The 18,518-nt window shown below is 43.0% G+C and overlaps 1 protein-coding gene across 5 annotated transcripts in view; it reads left to right on the top strand.

The window, feature by feature from the left end:
* The window catches only part of inpp4b (inositol polyphosphate-4-phosphatase type II B), a 201,922-nt gene that overhangs the window by 97,066 nt on the left and 86,338 nt on the right, over positions 1–18,518 (top strand). For 4 of the 5 annotated variants that reach the window (XM_079758920.1, XM_079758921.1, XM_079758919.1 and 1 more), the window contains one exon: positions 1,452–1,568. In XM_079758920.1, coding sequence (XP_079615046.1) covers positions 1,452–1,568 — 117 coding nt within the window. Of the gene's footprint in view, positions 1–1,451; positions 1,569–17,705; positions 17,823–18,518 lie in introns of those variants that run through there. The other variant, XM_079758924.1, reaches the window with a different exon arrangement.

The raw sequence follows: 18,518 nt of genomic DNA, 5'->3' as shown, positions 1-18,518 counted from the left end.
AATGACCAAGAGTTCAAGAGGAACCAACCCCTTTGACTAAAACAACATTTCTAAACACAAGTGTCTCAAAATAACTGAGAAAAATTGCTTCATCACAAAAAGCTTTGGAAAAAAAACACAGCTGCCTACAACAACAACAACAAGAGCCGGTCCCATTTCAAGTACGTACAAATATGCAATAAATCTCTGCAAAAAACCTGTGTATTGCGACCGTTTGTGAGTAATGGAGTTACGGTCTGATAAACTTTAACAGCGGCATTTATCTTTTCCGGCCTCCGGTCTTGTGAACGCTATGTTTGGTGTGGAGCCAGAAAACCCAGCCCAATCCCTTGAAGAAAACAGTGGTAAATGGTGGTTGTGGTTATTAAGAGAGGCACGGTGGCGTTACTGCGCCGAAGGGACTGCTTCTGTATTTTAACTCTCCTTTAAGTCACATTTGAGATCAATTCAACCCCTCACCATGGCTCCCAGATTGCTGATCCAAACTGCCACATCGGACGGGTGAGGCAAGGGGATAGTCTCTTTAGGATTCTGGAATGGTCCTCCGACTGCAGCGAGACACAAAAATATAGAAGAAATTCCCCCCACAGTTTTAGAGGATCTATATGTTTTATGTTCTGGAAAAAAAAAAACGGTTTCAACTCGTAGACTTATACCAATAGCCCCCTCTGTTTAGGTTTGATAGGTTTGATTTGATGCCATGGTATTCAGTTTTTTGGGCAACAAATTATAAAGCATCCCGAAGGTTTGCAATTGAAAGTGTCTCCTTATTTCTAAAGTGGACCATGATGTTGTTTATACTATGACAGTAAAAGCTATCTTATTATAATTTTCTTCACACTGTCTGGAATCACATTAGTACCACAATAAAATAATGAATCATTAATATTCATATTTATTAATTACTGGCCTGGAAGAATTGGAGGTTGGTGTCCATACACACCAGCTTGCGAGGTCAAGATTGCATATTGCAAAATGCCAATAGATGAAAGAGACACACTGGGAGTGTGCCGTGTATGATAATAAAATACCTCCCCATGGCCAGCATAGTCTACTGGGAGTAATTACACTGTGTGTGTGTGTGTGTGTGTGTGTGTGTGTGTGTGTGTGTGTGTGTGTGTGTGTGTGTGGCAGGTTTGTGTTTGTGTGTGCAGCCCGTCTGTTCTTACTGCATGCTTTGTCCTGCAGGTATCCTACATGTGTTGTTGCCAGCCCACCTGTCATGGTGGCTAGCTCGTGGCCTGTTTCTTTTGGACAGGACTTTTATTTTGATAGGCTCCCAGTGTTGCTGGAGCCCCCGGTCAGCCCCAGCAGGAAGAGCTTTATCTTCAACCTTCTTGTGCTCTTTCATCAGTGGGGGACAAAACTGGTATGCAGGTGGAGGGTTGGAGGAGTGAGGCTCCAAAGATTATTTACCTTCTTCCTTTGCATGCGTGCCATTTCTCTGCCAGGCTAACCAAGACCCCCTGTTTCTGACGGGGGTCACCTTCCCTCCGGAGCACCCGGCCAGCCCAGAGACGCTGGTCAAACTAACCGTCTACGATGTGAAGGACAAGAGCCGCCAAGCTGTGAGTCAACTTCTTTTATTCCCGCTGTGTGTTTGCATGTGTTTGCATTTTGGATTGTCGCAACCCTCCCCCCCCCCAAACCCAAGCATGAGCAACAGAGAGGAATGGGGGAGGGGGGGGGGGATTTTGGATTCTGTTTGTGTAGGATGTGTCTTTGAGGTTTTTTCTTTTTTTTTTCTCTGAGGGGATTGAAGAGAGAGGGGAAAGCGCTGTGAGAAACGCTGGCGCAGACCCTCATTATCCATAAATTCATCCGGCATATCTGGAGGTCCTTAGATGTGGGTGGTGAATTACTGCATAATTTCAGTAATCATGCATGCGCTGTCAGTCACGCACCCAGCCCTTGAGTTGTGAGCGAACTGGGTGGGGAAGGCTCCACTGTGTGTAAGGTTGTTGCGGTTTGGGGGGGTGGTGCTGCTGGGGTCTATCCACTTGGGGGGGGGGGACTACCAGCCAGAACGGTAGGGGGGGAGAGATTTATGTATTGTTTTTTTGTCATGTTTAACTTTTTTTAAATAGCGTAATGTTCTTGGAACTCCTAGCTCTTGAGTGATCTAAAATAGGTTTGTACAGTACCGTTTACTGAAATACCAACTGAAAGAAATATTGAATGATTCATGTCGCTGAATGATTAATCTGGGATTTTGTGCCATTTATATAGTTACAAACCATTCCAAACCGTGGTTGATGCAACATATGTTAACAGAGCAACAAGCTTTCAGGTGGAGCAGATTGTTCCTGAGCAACCACCAACATTTTAGATTGCCACTTTAAAGGCTGCTTAATGATTCAAACCTAATTATGCGGATGAAGTGTGGTGAAGCATATTCATAAAAATATAAGAAGCTGTGTTCAGCTGTTCCAATCAGAGATGGTTGTTGCCTTACATGGCTGATACTTACAGCTGACAAACAATCTGCATGAAGTCTGAATTGCAATGGATTGCCAAACATTTTATGTATACATTTATATATATTTTTTTAATAAAGGTCAGCTTGAAATTACACCTTTATTTTCAGCAGCACCAACTAGCCTTGAGGCCTTATAGACTGCCACATCCACTAGTTCAGACTCCATTAGAAAAATTATTAAGATCCATACCTTTTAAAATCCCCATGTCTGGTTTGAAGTAGTTGTTTGTTGTTTTTCCAACTCATGCTCAATAGAAATAAGTCCTCTTTTCAGTTTGTTATATTGTTATGCTACATCGGTACTGTTATTTTCCTCCCTCTTAAAAGACCGGTAGTGTAAATTGATCAAATTCAATGCCAACTATACATTTATAAAAAAGGCGTCCGAAAATGTTCTGTGGTTTGCATAAACATGTGAAAACGTTGGAAATAACAAACACCTGAAGCATTTCACATTTGATATATTAAAGAGACAAAACAAATGCTGTATGATACATTTTAACTAGGCTTTTGTTGTGACTTGTGTTATCAGGGACTTGCTAAATTTCACTTGAGTTAATTTCTGTAATTTGTTGTTATAGGGAGCGATATTAATCTGTATCTCTCTACTCACTATTGCGCTCGCTACTCTCTCTGTCTACCTCTCTTTCTCTATTTTACCCTCTCTTGTTCTCATTCTTACCTTGCTCCGGGTGAGATTTCAGACGAGCAGCTGTCACTCTGTCATTGATGCACATGACACTGCGCGTCATTCAGGCTTGACATCTCAACGCTCAGGGCCCAACCCTTGACCCCGAGGAGGGACCCTACTGCGATCGGCCTCTCGCTGGGTTCACCTCTGGCTCCTTATCTCCTCACCTCTCCACAGCGCTGAATACTGAAACGCTTCTGTCTTTTTTCACCCCTTTGATGAGTGGGATCACAACCCTTTCTGAGAAATGCATCCTCCCTCTGTCAATTCCTTTCTATACCTTTATCTCTCCTGCCTTTTACTGAAAAGGGAAGACAGGAGGCGAGAAAAAAAAAACATAGTAGGCAGAGGAGGAAAACCAGATGAAGTACAACTGTGCTCTTCATTCTTTCCTCTCTTACTGGGATGGAATAGATGAATCAAATAAATTAGTCTTACTGTCTTTGTCTCTTCGTCTCTTCCCCTGCTCATCTCTTCCTTTTTTTTTCTCCTCCCCATCCTCTTTCTCTCTTCCTCTCTTCCTCTCATCCTCTCTATCTCTCTTTCTCGCTTCCTCTATTCCTCTCTTCCTCTCTTCCTTTCTTCCTGTCTTCTGCTCTACACACACAGAACAGCAGAACAGTGTGATAGTTATCTCTCTCACTCCTACTCACAGTTACTCTTTCTCTGTGCTGTGGTTAGCATTCAGGGTTTCAGCTCGGCTGGGCACGGCTTGGTGCAGCTTGGCTTGTCTGGGTCTCATTAGGGAGTCTTTACGTGACATAGCCATGACCCCTGACAACGAGCTAACACACTGCTGCTGCTCCCAGCTGTTTAAGTGGCAAAGCGGAGGGCATTCTGCTGAGAAGTTATTTTATGTTGCATTTTTACAAGCAGTGAATCTGGGAAATGCGGCTGTGTACAGTGCAATTCTGTGAAGTGGATGCAGTGTGTGCGTGTTTGTGTGTGTGTGTGTGTGTGCTTGTGTGCACAGCTATTTTCCAAGGCCAACTGAGCTACTGATGAGCTTGCCGGTTGGAGTGAGGTGTTTCTGTTTGTGTGTGTTTTTGTATGTTTGTATGTCTGTGGATGTGTCCACATTAGCACATAAACACAAAAATTTGGCACTTCTTTTCAGTGGTTTCCTGCAGTTAATCCCACACATTCCAAGTATCAAATAGCATATGTCATTGCCATGGATTCAATCTAGCATAGCCAGAGCTATTCCTTAAGAAATATTAAAAAAGGTATTGGACAGGAAAGAGGGGGAAATTGATTCTTGAAGACCAAAAAGATCTTGCGGATGATATCCCTTTGCCTTGGGCATCGGTTTTGACACATTTTGGGTGATTGCTACGCGGTCATTAATATTGAACAGATATCAGGAGGAGCTCAGAGGCAGGCAGTAGGGCAGTGGATGAGGGCTACATCCTTCTATTAAATGTCAGCTGTCCAGCCTCGAGTTCTTCTTCACCAATGAAGATCAGGGGCTCTCGTCCGCTTTGTCACTTTCTCTGTGACTCCTAACTTCCAAAGCAATCCCAATGCATTCTGATGCCCACCTATTCCCCGGTTCCCTGTTGAAATCCTTGAATGTGTTCATCACACCTTAGGCGAAGCATACATCAGAAAGCTTCAGTCCAAAATTTTTACATTTAAATTGAAATGTTCTGCAGATGCGGGGGGGGGGGGGGGGGGGAGTGTATTGGCTGGGGGTAGTCCCAACCAAGAGGTACTGGGATGACCCCCTTCATGTCCACTGTGTGCCTGTAGGCACCCTGTGGAGGACAACAAATGGATACGGCTTAACATAAACCTAAACTGTATGCAAATGAATGCAATTAAAATCTGCAGTATGGTCTTTGCAGCATAGTTTGCCTTCCGATGGCAAGACAAGGCCCTGCATGTAATCCCAGAGTTTAATCCCCTGCGGACCGGTACACAAGCTTTCCCGATTTTACACTCAACATTTTCAAAAGTCACCACCGAGCCATGTAGAGTGAGAGTGTATCTCTTTGTGCAAGAAACAGATGAAGTTTGGAAGAAAATAACATAGAGAGCTGATGTTTGAAGACACTCTGCTAATGGCACACTAGCTGTTCATTGTGGGTTGGAAGCTGATCCCTGAGTGTCCTTGTCCTCTCAAGAGGTGGCTCAGTGGGCTCCGGAGGAGCTCTTTTACACAAACCACAGCATCTTGTTCATCGTATTCTCCTCCTCTTCCACCACCTCTTCCGCCACTTCCCCGCAATCAGGGTTGCAAGCAAACAAAGGGACCTTGCCTTTAATTACAGCGCTATTTTTATCGGATATTGCTCATATTCTATGGGGTCAACTGTCTTACTGCACTTAAAGTTATGATATAATGTTACATTACACACTACAATATAAAAAAAACAACTAGACCTATGTTGTATATTTGATATACATAAACATACATCATTCCAATTAATTCCAACAATGTTCAAACCCGTAAATATCCTTACTTTTATTACCTGTAACAGCCAATTATATTTGGTGAGGTCACATGTCAATGGCGTCATATACACTGCACTTTATGCCCCTAACTTCCGGGGAAACAGTTGCTCATACCAGCCACCATGCTATTGGAGTGTTTCCCATAAATAAACTTTACTTGGGCGGTCATTTAAATCTTTAATCTTTTTTCATACTTTCTTTGAGAATGACAGAGAATCCTCGGCGATCAACAATGTTTCCCGTTCATGGACTATGTTTTTACCGTTTCAAATGGGTAAAACCTTATTTCACTGCAGAGATGCAGGCAGCACACTGATTCGCTCTCTGTCTCTCTCGTCAACACATTGAAATGGACCAACTGTGAATAGCCCCTTCTCTATGCTCCTTCTGAAACTAAACATGATCAGGCGCGGGACGAAGAACTGCGGTTGGCTTTCCTCCGCAGAGAAGACGGCTGGCCGAACTCCTTTATAGAATCAGTCTATCAATCAGGTCACTCATCAGTATTGGCGATGCCAGAAATGCCAAAACTCTAATCGAATACCTGGCCTAAATGTCACCGAGTACTCGTGATGTATTGCTCCTGAGTTGTGTCAGATCGATCTTTACCGCCAATGGTGTTAAGGATATAAACTCCCATGTTCCCACACCACTTCAAGTGCGTAACGGCCGAAGCCCCAACAGAGGGGAACGCTTGCGATTGGCAACGCCTACCATTCACTTTGTATTACACGCAATATCACATGGGGCAAAGGATTGTGGGAAGGCTTGCATCAGGCGGGGGCAGGGGGCAGGACCAAAGTTTACCTTCATTAACTTTATGCAAATGAGAGTGTATTGCAACCCACATTTGGCACGTGATATGTGATACGATCACATTCAGTGTATACTGGCGGACTCGTTTTGAATTTAATTTCCTGGTTGTTCCATCGACCACGTTGTGAACTCCCGCCGGCAGACATTAGAGAGCATGTTGGGCGATGAAACACAATGCAGATTGGCCAATCGGGTATCGTCTGGCAGGGCCGAACCATGGGGGAACCAGGGATGAAAACATGATGTCCTTTTGGTCTGTACTGCATCAGCGCAGCATTCCCCATAGGAAAAACAACAGAGTTGGTCGCGTTCAATGCCCCAAAAACGTCCCAACTGAACACCCCTTTAGTTTGACGAAAACCAGGGCATAGGCAAAATGCGGAGTTTAAATGGAGGATTCTGAAAGGTCCGTTTCTTTAGTGGTCTTCTGGCATGCTGCTTGCTAGGCTAAAGTGCACCTTGGGAGCTTATTTCAGTATTTCACTGTGCTGAGTGAGCGACAGCCAATGGCAATTTAGTAAGCACAGGGCTGTTAAATTATATCTGCAGTACAGTACACGGATACGGTATCGATGACTAAAGCCTGGTCCTTTTTGATAATAGTAATTTAGCTCAGACCATGGCTACTATAGGCTAGGATAGACATTAATCACAATTATGTTGTTAATTTCTTCCACTTGTTTGAGAAAGAGCATAATTCTTTATAGACTTTTTAAACGTCTGGTTTGATCTAGTTTTAAGTCTGAAACTCAATAATGTTTTATTCATTTTTGTCAGTAATTATTTGTTATTGTGAATAGTCAATGATTAATTAGGTCAATAATGACTCTGTAACCTCTGTAGTCTCTGAGGAAGGCAGAATAATGGTGTGCCATGAAACAATTGCCAGTGTTGTTTCTTGGAATGTTTCTTTGTCACTACTTGGTACATATGGTATGTATAGATATTAGATGTAAAACAATACAAAATATGGTACTGAAAACGTTTTCATTTTTGTTACTTGTTTTTTGTTACTTGTTGAATGCAATAATTCTTCTTGCACTCTTTGTGTTATAGCTTTATTGTTGAATGTACTTATTGTAAGTCGCTTCGGACAAAAGTGTTTTATCTTTTGCAATGGTCATAAAACCTCTGGACATATCGTAGATAAGTATGACATCCCTTTTTTATGAACATAAAAACAGCATTTTAAGGAATATTTGCATATTCCTTTGGTTTTAGCTGTTTACTTAGTTGTGGTGGTTTGACTTTTGGTGTTATTCATAACTGTGGAGGTGATTAGAATTGAGTATTGGATGTCTTGCATGATTTCTCATTCTGATTATGAACCTGTTGACTCAGGAGAATCAGAAGAATCCAAAAGGCAGGAAGGGCACTCCACATATTCTGCCCCACACTTACTGGTTGCTTTTAGGCAAATAAGGATGAATGGAATGCACAAAGGAACCCTTAGCGGTGGATTCACCAACACACACACAGAGAGAGAGAGAGAGAGAGAGAGAGAGAGAGAGAGAGAGAGAGAGAGAGAGAGAGAGAGAGAGAGAGAGAGAGAGAGAGAGAGAGAGAGAGAGAGAGAGAGAGAGAGAGAGAGAGAGAGAGAGAGAGAGAGAGATGGAACTGTAAGTGAAGCTTTTTGACACATGCACTCAGATATACAGCCAGGTGCATGTGTTCACAAAATAACGTCAAATATTTTTTTCGGCCGGATGAAGTCGCTGCAAACTGGAGAGAGGGCTTGGGATATGAATGGTTATATTTGTTGAGTAATGGCCTCACGTGTATACAGTTCTGTAGACCTTAACTTACATTTATCCTACCTTTTCCTGCCAGACACATAAAAATGCTTGCCTACAAATCAAATCCCACCTTTACATCTTAGTGCAATGGCTGTTCATTTTAAGATTTTGTTTTTATTTGATTATATATGCCAAGTATCCAAAAGAAAGCTGATTTAATTTCCATTGTAATGAGTTTGAAGGGATTCTTGGACTAAGTGTCGATTGGAGGTTCCTGCTTTTAAGGCTTTTAGCTTCCTTTTTCTTAATAAAGGGAGAATTATTTTAAATTTGCGAGTTGACAATTAAAGGCAAATAAAGTGGCTTGGGACTATTGTGAGGCATACTTTATTGACACATAAACATTCATCCTATCATGTCTACTTCACGCTACATATTCCCCTCGGCACCCAAACCAAAACACAGCAGACTGCCAGTTAACAGGGCAACATATTACACACAAGTGACCCCTGAAAAAGCCTTTTGATCGCTATAAAATAATTTGATGGTCTCAGCAGGGCAGGCGGGCGACTGTGTAATTATATTTTAAAAAAATCCAACCAAACATTCTATACCAAGCCCCCCTTAGAATCAATGTTCTTTTAATTTACTTCTTTTTTTTCAGTTTGTTTCAAATCGTTAAGTACCCTCGACAATAACCACAACAAAGCGAAACGCTCTGCCAGAGAGAGAGAGATTGTGTGTGTGTATGCGTGCGTGCGTGTGCATGTGTGTACTATATTTGTGTACATTTAAGTCCACGGTGGGAAAGGGGGGCTGGCTGGCGCAGTCAGTCGTGAAAACAGTTGTTGTAACGGCGCACGCTCAATCAAGGCAGCCATGTAAATCTTAACAGAGAGACTAATTACTTTAGAAGGAAAAAATAAAAAGTGCCGAACACTCCTCTGCTGAGCTGTGTTGGCTGCCACAAGGAGATGCACTTCCCCGCACTGGAAGCCAAAATATGCTGCAATTACTGCAAGCAGACCTCATTACGCTGGCGAAATATCGGATACTTGTCGTCATTAAAACAACAAACAAAAGAAACAACAACAACAAACGCACTCTGTCTCTTTCATGTGAATGGGAAAAAGTAATTTATTCAGAGAAAAATCCTGCCAGCCATTATTGTTTTTTGTTTTAACTTGCAAACAAGGAAAAACAAAGTTTCGAAGGAATCGTTTAGACAGGTGAAAAAAGAGGTAAAGGACATTAACCACCTGCTGGTTAGCTTTCATTGTACCTGCCAAGCCGACAAAAAGTATTTACAACAAATCCTCCCTAGGTAACTGCCTTATTACCTCCTTTAATTGGTTGATTGACGTAATATAATTAATTACGGTTAATTGATTACTTACTTGAGAAAGAAACTGGAATATACAATCCCCTAATTGATTTGCCATTATCGAATACTAAAGGTGACTTTACAACCAGGATCCTAGTAGGACATGATATACAGTGGGGCAAAAAAGTATTTAGTCAGCCACCAATTGTGCAAGTTCTCCCACTTAAAAAGATGAGAGAGGCCTGTAATTTTCATCATAGGTAAACCTCAGCTATGAGAGACAAAATGAAAAAAAAAAAATCTAGAAAATCACATTGTCTGATTTTTAAAGAATTTATTTGCAAATGATGGTGGAAAATAAGTATTTGGTCAATAACAAAAGGTCATCTCAATACTTTGTTACATGCCCTTTGTTGGCAATGACAGAGGTCAAACGTTTTCTGTAAGTCTTTACAAGGTTTTCACACACTGCTGCTGGTATTTTGGCCCATTCCTCCATGCAGATCTCCTCTAGAGCAGTGATGTTTTTGGGCCTTCGCTGGGCAACACGGACTTTCAACTCCCTCCAAAGATTTTCTATGGGGTTGAGATCTGGAGACTGGCTAGGCCACTCCAGGACCTTGAAATGCTTCTTACGAAGCCACTCCTTCGTTGCCCGGGCGGTGTGTTTGGGGTCATTGTCATGCTGAAAGACCCAGCCACGTTTCATCTTCAGTGCCCTTGCTGATGGAAGGAGGTTTTCACTCAAAATCTCATGATACATGGCCCCATTCATTCTTTCCGTCACACGGATCAGACGTCCTGGTCCCTTGGCAGAAAAACAGCCCCAAAGCATGATGTTTCCACCCCCATGCTTCACTGTAGGTATGGTGTTCTTTGGATGCAACTCAGCATTCTTTCTCCTCCAAACACGACAAGTTGAGTTTTTACCAAAAAGTTATATTTTGGTTTCATCTGACCATATGACATTCTCCCAATCCCGTTCTGGATCATCCAAATGCTCTCTAGCAAACTTCAAACGGGCCCGAACATGAACTGGCTTTAGCAGGGGGACACGTCTGGCACTGCAGGATTTGAGTCCCTGGCGGCGTAGTGTGTTAGTGATGGTAGCCTTTGTTACTTTGGTCCAAGCTCTCTGGAGGTCATTCACTAGGTCCCCCCGTGTGGTTCTGGGATTTTTGTTCACCGTTCTTGTGATCATTTTGACCCCACAGGGTGAGATCTTGCGTGGAGCCCCAGATCGAGGGAGATTATCAGTGGTCTTGTATGTATTCCATTTCCTAATAATTGCTCCCACAGTTGATTTCTTCACACCAAGCTGCTTACCTATTGCAGATTCAGACTTCCCAGCCTGGTGCAGATCTACAATTGTGTTTCTGGTGTCCTTTGACAGCTCTTTGGTCTTGGCCATAGTGGAGTTTGGAGTGTGACTGTTTGAGGTTGTGGAAAGGTGTCTTTTATACTGATAAGGAGTTCAAACAGGTGCCATTAATACAGGTAAACAGCCTCTTAAAGAAGAAGAAGTTACAGGTCTGTGACAGCCAGAAATCTTGCTGGTTTGTAGGTGACCAAATACTTATTTTCCACCATAATTTGCAAATAAATTCTTAAAAAATGAGACTGTGATTTTCTGGTTTTTTTTTTTTCATTTTGTCTCTCATAGCCGAGGTTTACCTATGATGAAAATTACAGGCCTCTCTCGTCTTTTTAAGTGGGAGAACTTGCACAATTGGTGGCTGACTAAATACCTTTTTGCCCCACTGTAGCTGCTGGCAGGGGCACATACCCTACATATTGTTGTTTAAAACTTTATTTTCCATCATATTTCATATGTCACATAAATATATATAGTATAGACCAAGTGATAAAAACAAATAGAAATGGGGGAAATGCTTGATGCTTCACTTTTACATCTTACCTGCTCAAGGTCATTGTGGCCGCTAGTCCCTATTCCCCCTGTGTTTTGCTGCTTGAAATCTATAAATCTATATATAAATCCCTTCCAGCCTCACAAAAACACGACAATGACAAATGTGCATGACCTGGCTCTCCTGTTTTTTGGCAGCTGCTGGGCTGTCATAGCAAATCTGGTCAAAATGATCAGAGCCATGCAAAAACATCCCCATCTACCATCCACAGAACCCCCTCCCCCCGTCTCCGCAAGGTAGTCCTTACATGAGCAGTAAGTAGCCCTCGCGCCTTCTAATCAGTGGCGCATTATAACGCTAAACCCCACCTCTTCAAGGTGGGATTTGTCTGGATCAATTCGGTAATACATTTTTCATTTGAGCATTTAATCAAACGTCCCTCTGACCCAATCAGCGGCAGCACTAAAGCTGGGGCCGCCGTCCACCGACCCACCCCACTCCCCAGTTCTGCATTACAGGTGCTCTGTCACCCACCATAGAGGCTTAGCAGACAAATGAATTAAGGGGTCACAGGTGACTCACACACTGGGATGCTTATAAGCTTTGCCTCCCTTTGTCGAAATTAGTTTAGTCCTAAGATAGATTGTTGTTTTCGTTTTTGTTTTGGGGGGTTGGAGAGGGGATGGAGGGGGGGGGGGGGGGGGGGGGGGGGGGGGGAGAGTGCTTGAGAAAATCCTCTTTCTGTCAAACCCTTCTTCCTGTGGGTTCTTTGAGTTTAATGGTTTCCTTTGAGGGGAGACAGAGGTAGAAAGTGCTTATGCGTTGCGGTGTGTGTGTGTGCATGTACAGTTGAGTATGCATGTCTAAGTGAGTCTGTGTGTGCGTGTTCTGAGTGTGCACGCGTGTCGGTGCACAGAATTTTCCATGGCTAACTAAGCGACTGATGAGCTTGCCCGTAGGAGTGAGGTGTCTGTGTGTGTACACATCATGGCTGTGTTTGGATGTGTGTGTATGTGTGTCTCTGTGTGTGTTTCTGTGTGCTTGTGCATGGGCATTCGTGCGCGAACTGCGTGGCTGTGTTGTATAAATGGCCGACATTTTAACAGGCTAAAGGCTCTGAACCGGCCACTAGACATACGGCAGCTCAATTCTTTCTATCACCGGAGTTCTGTGGGTGCTCATTATTCCAGTAGAAGTGCACCTTGATTAGTGCACCCCTCAACCAAAATGTACAGTTCAAACCAGACTTGGAGAAAACATGCTCAGTCGGTTGCCAGTGTCCTGCTTAACTCAGATTGATGATGATATGATATTCACATGCTTTTCTCTCTGTTCCCCGGGAAGACAGTGGTGAGCCATTAAGACCCCAAAAAGTCCCTTCCCTTCCCTCCGTTTTTTTTTTCTTATTTTCTTCTTTCTTCCCTTGTCTCAAGAATCAACAATCTCTCAATCTCATGGACTATTTATGAGTGATGTACAAACCACATGTTTGTATGATATATGTTTGTATCTTTTTATCTGCATGTGAACTCATCCCCGCTGTCCCACAGCCCCAAATGACAAATACAAGCATCATATCTGTCTCACAAAGAGCTCTCTCTCGTGTGTTGTGGACCTGTTTTGCTGCTGAACTTCAAATGGCAGAGATGTCTCATAAGCAGCTAAACCAACACAACAAGCACGCTGAGACAACTCGGCCTCTCCGTCTCTCCACTTACTGTGCATCCTGTTAGTGGTGCTGTCGAGAGGTTGAGAGATGGGGAAATGTTATAGTATGTGTGCTGCACTAAGGAGTGTAATAACGATAATAATCTCGCCCTCGATGATCCCCTATGAGATGACATAGTCAGTAGATCTCTCCCGAGTGCTGAAACTCCTTAACTAGCAGTAAGACAAGGAAAACAATGGGCAGAGGGAGGCTAGTGGGCATGTAAACACTGGTGTATACAAATGTGTCTTTTACGAAAACATGGCTATTGTGCAATCTATCCAACGGCCGAGGTGAGATGCGTCACGATAAACTATTTCATAGATGAAAAGGAAAATACCATGCAAATGGATTCAGGGCTGTCCCTATTGGTCGGATGTGATACATCACGATGTAATTCATTGCAATATATTTGTAAACTGTTTCCTTTGTTGACCTTTGTTGCAAATCAAATTAAAAAAAGAATGGCACACCCCTTTGCTGTGACTGACTGGCAGAGAAGGAGAGAGAGAGAGAGAGAGAGAGAGAGAGAGAGAGAGAGAGAGAGAGAGAGAGAGAGAGAGAGAGAGAGAGAGATGAGTGAGAGAGAGAGAGAGAGAGAGAGAGAGAGAGAGAGAGAGAGAGAGAGAGAGAGATCAATAGTAAAATGATAAAAACATGTGTATCATATTGCTTTTGGCCATTACAGAGATGAGTCCTGTAACAATGCCTGGATTCAGTGGCAAGTACCTTCCAACCCCAACATGCTGATCGTTGTAATACACCTCTAGAGCGCACACACACAAACAGGGCACATATTTATCCAGACTCTTCCAGAGAGAAGGACTTTCACTAGCCTTAATTAATCATCATGCACCTCGATGCCTGTTACAGCTGACCCGAAATAAACACACAGACGTCTGGCCACACTGTTGAACCGACACACACGCCTAACACACTTTTGGATGCCATGGTAACTGATGATGACTCAGCATTTCAAAGGGGTTTCATACACCTCTTTTATCTTTCTATAAGCAACGTCAATCTGAAAAGCAAGCTTAGTAATTGTTATTATTTTATTTTCCGAGTTGTAGTGACTGTCACCCAGTAAAAGTAAATATATCACATTCCCGAGTGCTTTCCTGAGTCCTAAACAATGGTGCAGCTAACTAACACCGATCAGCCAAAGGGACTTCAAGAGTCTATAAAGCATTGCTTGACTCGAACAGGTTGAATGTTCAGTTCTGGATTCAACGTAGGTGTTCCTGCAATGGGCACAGTGTGTCGGCTTCAGATGTTCACACGGCGTGGAGGTACTGAGGAGCCGGGCCAATCACTGTCTCTGTGACTGAGCCATTGATCTGGGTAATTGTCACCTGCTTCTTTAAAGGGAGCTGAGAGAGGTTTGATTTTAGCTGTTTCCTTTCCTCCATGTAACTGTTTGAAGAGGGGAACACTTCAGGCTCTGCACTACCACATTTTTGTGCATGACTGCATCTGTGTGTGTGTGTGTGTGTGTGTGTCTGTCTGTCTGTCTGTCTGTGTGGGTTTGTCGTGTGTGTGTGTGTGTGTGTGTGTGTGTGTGTGTGTGTGTGTGAGAGATCATTCACAGCCTGTAGCCTTATTGGCCTGGGGGTTAGCTAGGAGCTGGATCCTATTATATAAATGCTTTAAATCATAATACGCTCTGTAATCTACCATGGCCTTGTACGGTGTACCGCAGCGCACATGCAGACAAACTCCACACTGTGAGCTTAAAGGTTCGATGGCAATAAAATGTCACTTTATGAGGTTTTCTGACATTAATATGAGTTCCCTTAGCCAGCCTATGGTCCCCCACTAGCTAGAAATGGCGTTAGGTGTAAAACGAGCACTAGGTATCCTTTTCTGCCTTTGAAAAAACAAAGCTCAAACGCGCCGATTTGGAATTTTCCCCATATGTCGTAATTCAGGGACATGTTACCTCCCCTTTTTTTGGAAGAAAAAATTGGAAGAACCAGACACAGTCTGGTTCTTCATCAAATCGGATTTCCATATTTCCTTGTCATATCATATTCATCATATCGTCTGGAGGCGCTCACAGCTTTTGGCCGTGATAATATATATTATATGATATAGATATATGTGTATAATATGATATTATTTAGATAGAGCTCCAGGACTCCCGCCGGAGCACCCGGATAGTTCTAGAATATTTAATGAACACGGCCAAAAGCTGTCAGCGCCTCGCCATTGCGATACATCCACTGTAAACACGAGCGCATGGTACCGTGGCCGCAAGCTGCTGAGGGCCACACCCCTACCCTCCACCTTGACCCGCCTCTAAAAAACGGCACGTTTGTGGAAAGCTCATTGTGGGACTGGCTCGTAGTGGCTGTAATTCTGCACCAAGGCTGAATTTCTTGAACGTCTTCAAATACTGTATTAAGGGCCAACTAACACCTATATATATGCATCCATAAAGTAGAATGCCATGGGACCTTTAATAAAAAGCTTTTATTATGATTTTCCTATAATGCGTTAAAGGAAAGGTTGTGAATGGAGCCTTATTCATGCTGGCTCCGCCGCGAGGGCGAAGAGCAAGGTTTAGCCTTGCGCTAGGCAACAAGCGCATGAATAGTTAACTGATAGTAAACATCTTCACCTATACACCTCAGCGTACCTCTTACCTACGCCTTCCAATACGTCACGTGTTCGGGAAAGTACATTTCGGTTAGAGATGATGCAAGAGGCAACAACCACCAACCTCTGGCCACGTCTGGCTGATGCTAGCCGAAGATAACAGCAATAGTGGCTTAATGCTCGACGTAGAACTAGATGACAAAGATCCAGGCTTGTATAGAAGAGAACCACCGAAAACAAAACAACCAATTAAATACTGATAGTGAAGAATGTGTGCCGATTCATCTGCTTCTGGACGCCTGTTGCCTGGTTTAAAGTGACAATGTGAGCAGGTGAGCAGGTATTTTTTTGTTACAGCACTTTTTAGTTGTATTTAGATGCAGAACTAAAGGGCTGATTATGATATCTCATGGTTGGTATGAGGAAGTTATCGGTGGTTTTGGTGTGAGGGAGAGCTTTTGTCCGCTGTATGTTTGTAATGTGTTTTTTTTTTGTGAGGTCCCATCGAAAAACAAGATGGTTCATCTCAAGGGGTTTTCTCTGAATACAATTGAAATATATATATTATGGTCCCACGTTCACGCAACGCAAGGGGGTTACGGACCCGCTACGTCCTTGCGGACCCTCCTTGGGTCCACTGCAAGGGCCTGACGTGCGCCTCACAAAAATTGTAACCTTGGGTCGAGGCTACGCAGCCGCAAGGGCTATGATTGTTCCGCTAACTACATCATTTCCGGCAATACGTTTTGTTTGTAAAAAATCAAGGCAAAGCATGTAACTTTTGCCTTCATAGCCTAGTAACCTTTTTTTTTACTCGCTAGTAATCTGTAATAGTAAATCTGTAAATGTCATAGACTTAAAATGTATTGACGAGATCTTCTGTTTTTGTTGGATATTGTTTGAGTCGTTTTCAGCTTTCAAGTTTGTAGAATCCATACCATACCATAATCAAAACTTCTAGTAGTAGACCAATTGTAAATGAATAGCATGCAGCCATGCACAGACAAAGACAAACTATTTGTTCTCTCTTTACCACGGCCACGCATAGCGACAGGTAAACCCGACCAAGAACCATAAAGGTTCACAACTATGTTGAAGCAACTGTGGTGATTGCGTTGCATGAACGTGGAACCCTAATCAGGCCTTAATACTATGCTTCGCTTAGATACCACTGAAACACAACAGCAATGTTTTTCTAGAGCTACTCCACACTCAGCAAGTTCTTCAAAAACTTGGTTGTGTACCATTTAAAACTTATTTTTTCACTGTCAAAGTGTTGCAGTTTCCCTTTTTCTAACTTCCTGCTCCATAGACAAATCACCTTTATCACACGTGCCATTTCTTTGCCAAAAGACTCGTTAGATCAAATTAGGGTTGTTCAATCCAGGGCAACTTTGGACCTTGATTGGCCCATTAGGCCTAATTCATCTAACGCCCATATTGGTTCTAAACGATAGCTTGATGGGGCAGTTGGATATGGATTCCGCATTCAGTTTCTCAATGCCCGTTCCACCAAACGAGCGGTGAAAGTTTCCCCAATAAGAGAGCTGTGGTGCAGGGGCTTAAATGCATTTAATGGCAGAGAGGTGATGATGGGGAGCTAAAATCTGTGGTACCGTTTATTGAACAGAGCTGTCATCTAGATTGATTTACAATGATTCTGTTTCTGATCGGCCGTGCCTGTGTTTGTGTGTGTGTGTGTGTGTGGGGGGGGGGGGCTAAGGGGGCTTTAGTTGGGTGTGTGTGTGCGTGTGTGTGTGTGTGTGTGTGTGTGGGGGGGGGGGGCTAAGGGGGCTTTAGTTGGGGGTGTGTGTGTGTGTGTGTGTGTGTGTGTGTGTGTGTGTGTGTGTGTGTGTGTGTGTGTGTGTGTGTCTGATTGAATAGGTGGAAATGAAGGTTTGCGTGTTCTGGCAAGTATGGACAAGTAGGTCTGTGTGTGTGTGTGTGTGTGTGCTGCTTTCAGCATTCTTCCCGACAAGTTCCTGGATGCACGTTCCGGCTGTGGAATAACAAAACACTGTGAATCTGAAATAGAGAAATATTAACTCCACATTCATTGCTCCGCCCTTTGATCGCGGAGTCCAGAGCAAGAGTTTCCTTGAGGTGAATAAAACATTCTCTTTCGCGTGGGCCGAATTTTCTGTGAGTATTGAGCCTTCTGAATTGAAACAGTGAACGGGCTTTCTGACTGTGCTGTTGTCCCGCTCGCCGAAGTTACTAGTAAGTCTGTTACAGTGTCAAAGACTACTGAGCCAATGGCTGGGAATGGTGACACTGTGTTTCCTGTCCTATTCAGTTCAGTGTTTTAGCTTTTAACTTGTGGGTTGTATTCATTGAATATGTCTTATCTGAATTCCGACTTCATGCGTATTTCGTCTGTATGCAAATTTAAAACTAAATACTAAGTCCCTTTAAAATTATATTTCTCTTGCCAATCATTTGCGCTTCAGGGTTTTTTAGTCCCAAATTTGTCCATCGTAGTCTACAACACTTAATCACTTATAGTCTCCCTTTTCTCAAATTTCAGAATACCTTCTTAACCTGTTTTAGACGTTTTTTGGTTATTAATTCTAAATCAAATCCTCTCAGAACTGAGAGCAAAATAATTTATATCATTGAAGTGTGGTGACTGGAGATGCCTGGTGCCAGAGGAAAGTAGCTCTGCTTATTAGCAGCCCTGATTGTACAATCAACCACCTTGCTGTGCATGGGAAGTAAATATGGATGGTTTACTTTCGTCTGTGAAAAGGAATGCGTTCACAGCTTTATTTTGGCTTTTTTATTTATTTGTTTACCAGAGATTTATTTGACAGGTATAGCATTCGTTTAGAAAACAAA

This window comes from Pollachius pollachius, assembly GCF_949987615.1.
Source record: "Pollachius pollachius genome assembly, chromosome: 2".
Lineage (NCBI taxonomy): Eukaryota > Metazoa > Chordata > Actinopteri > Gadiformes > Gadidae > Pollachius > Pollachius pollachius.
Note: the sequence above shows the minus strand (reverse complement) of the source record. Positions and strands in the feature narration are given on the sequence as shown.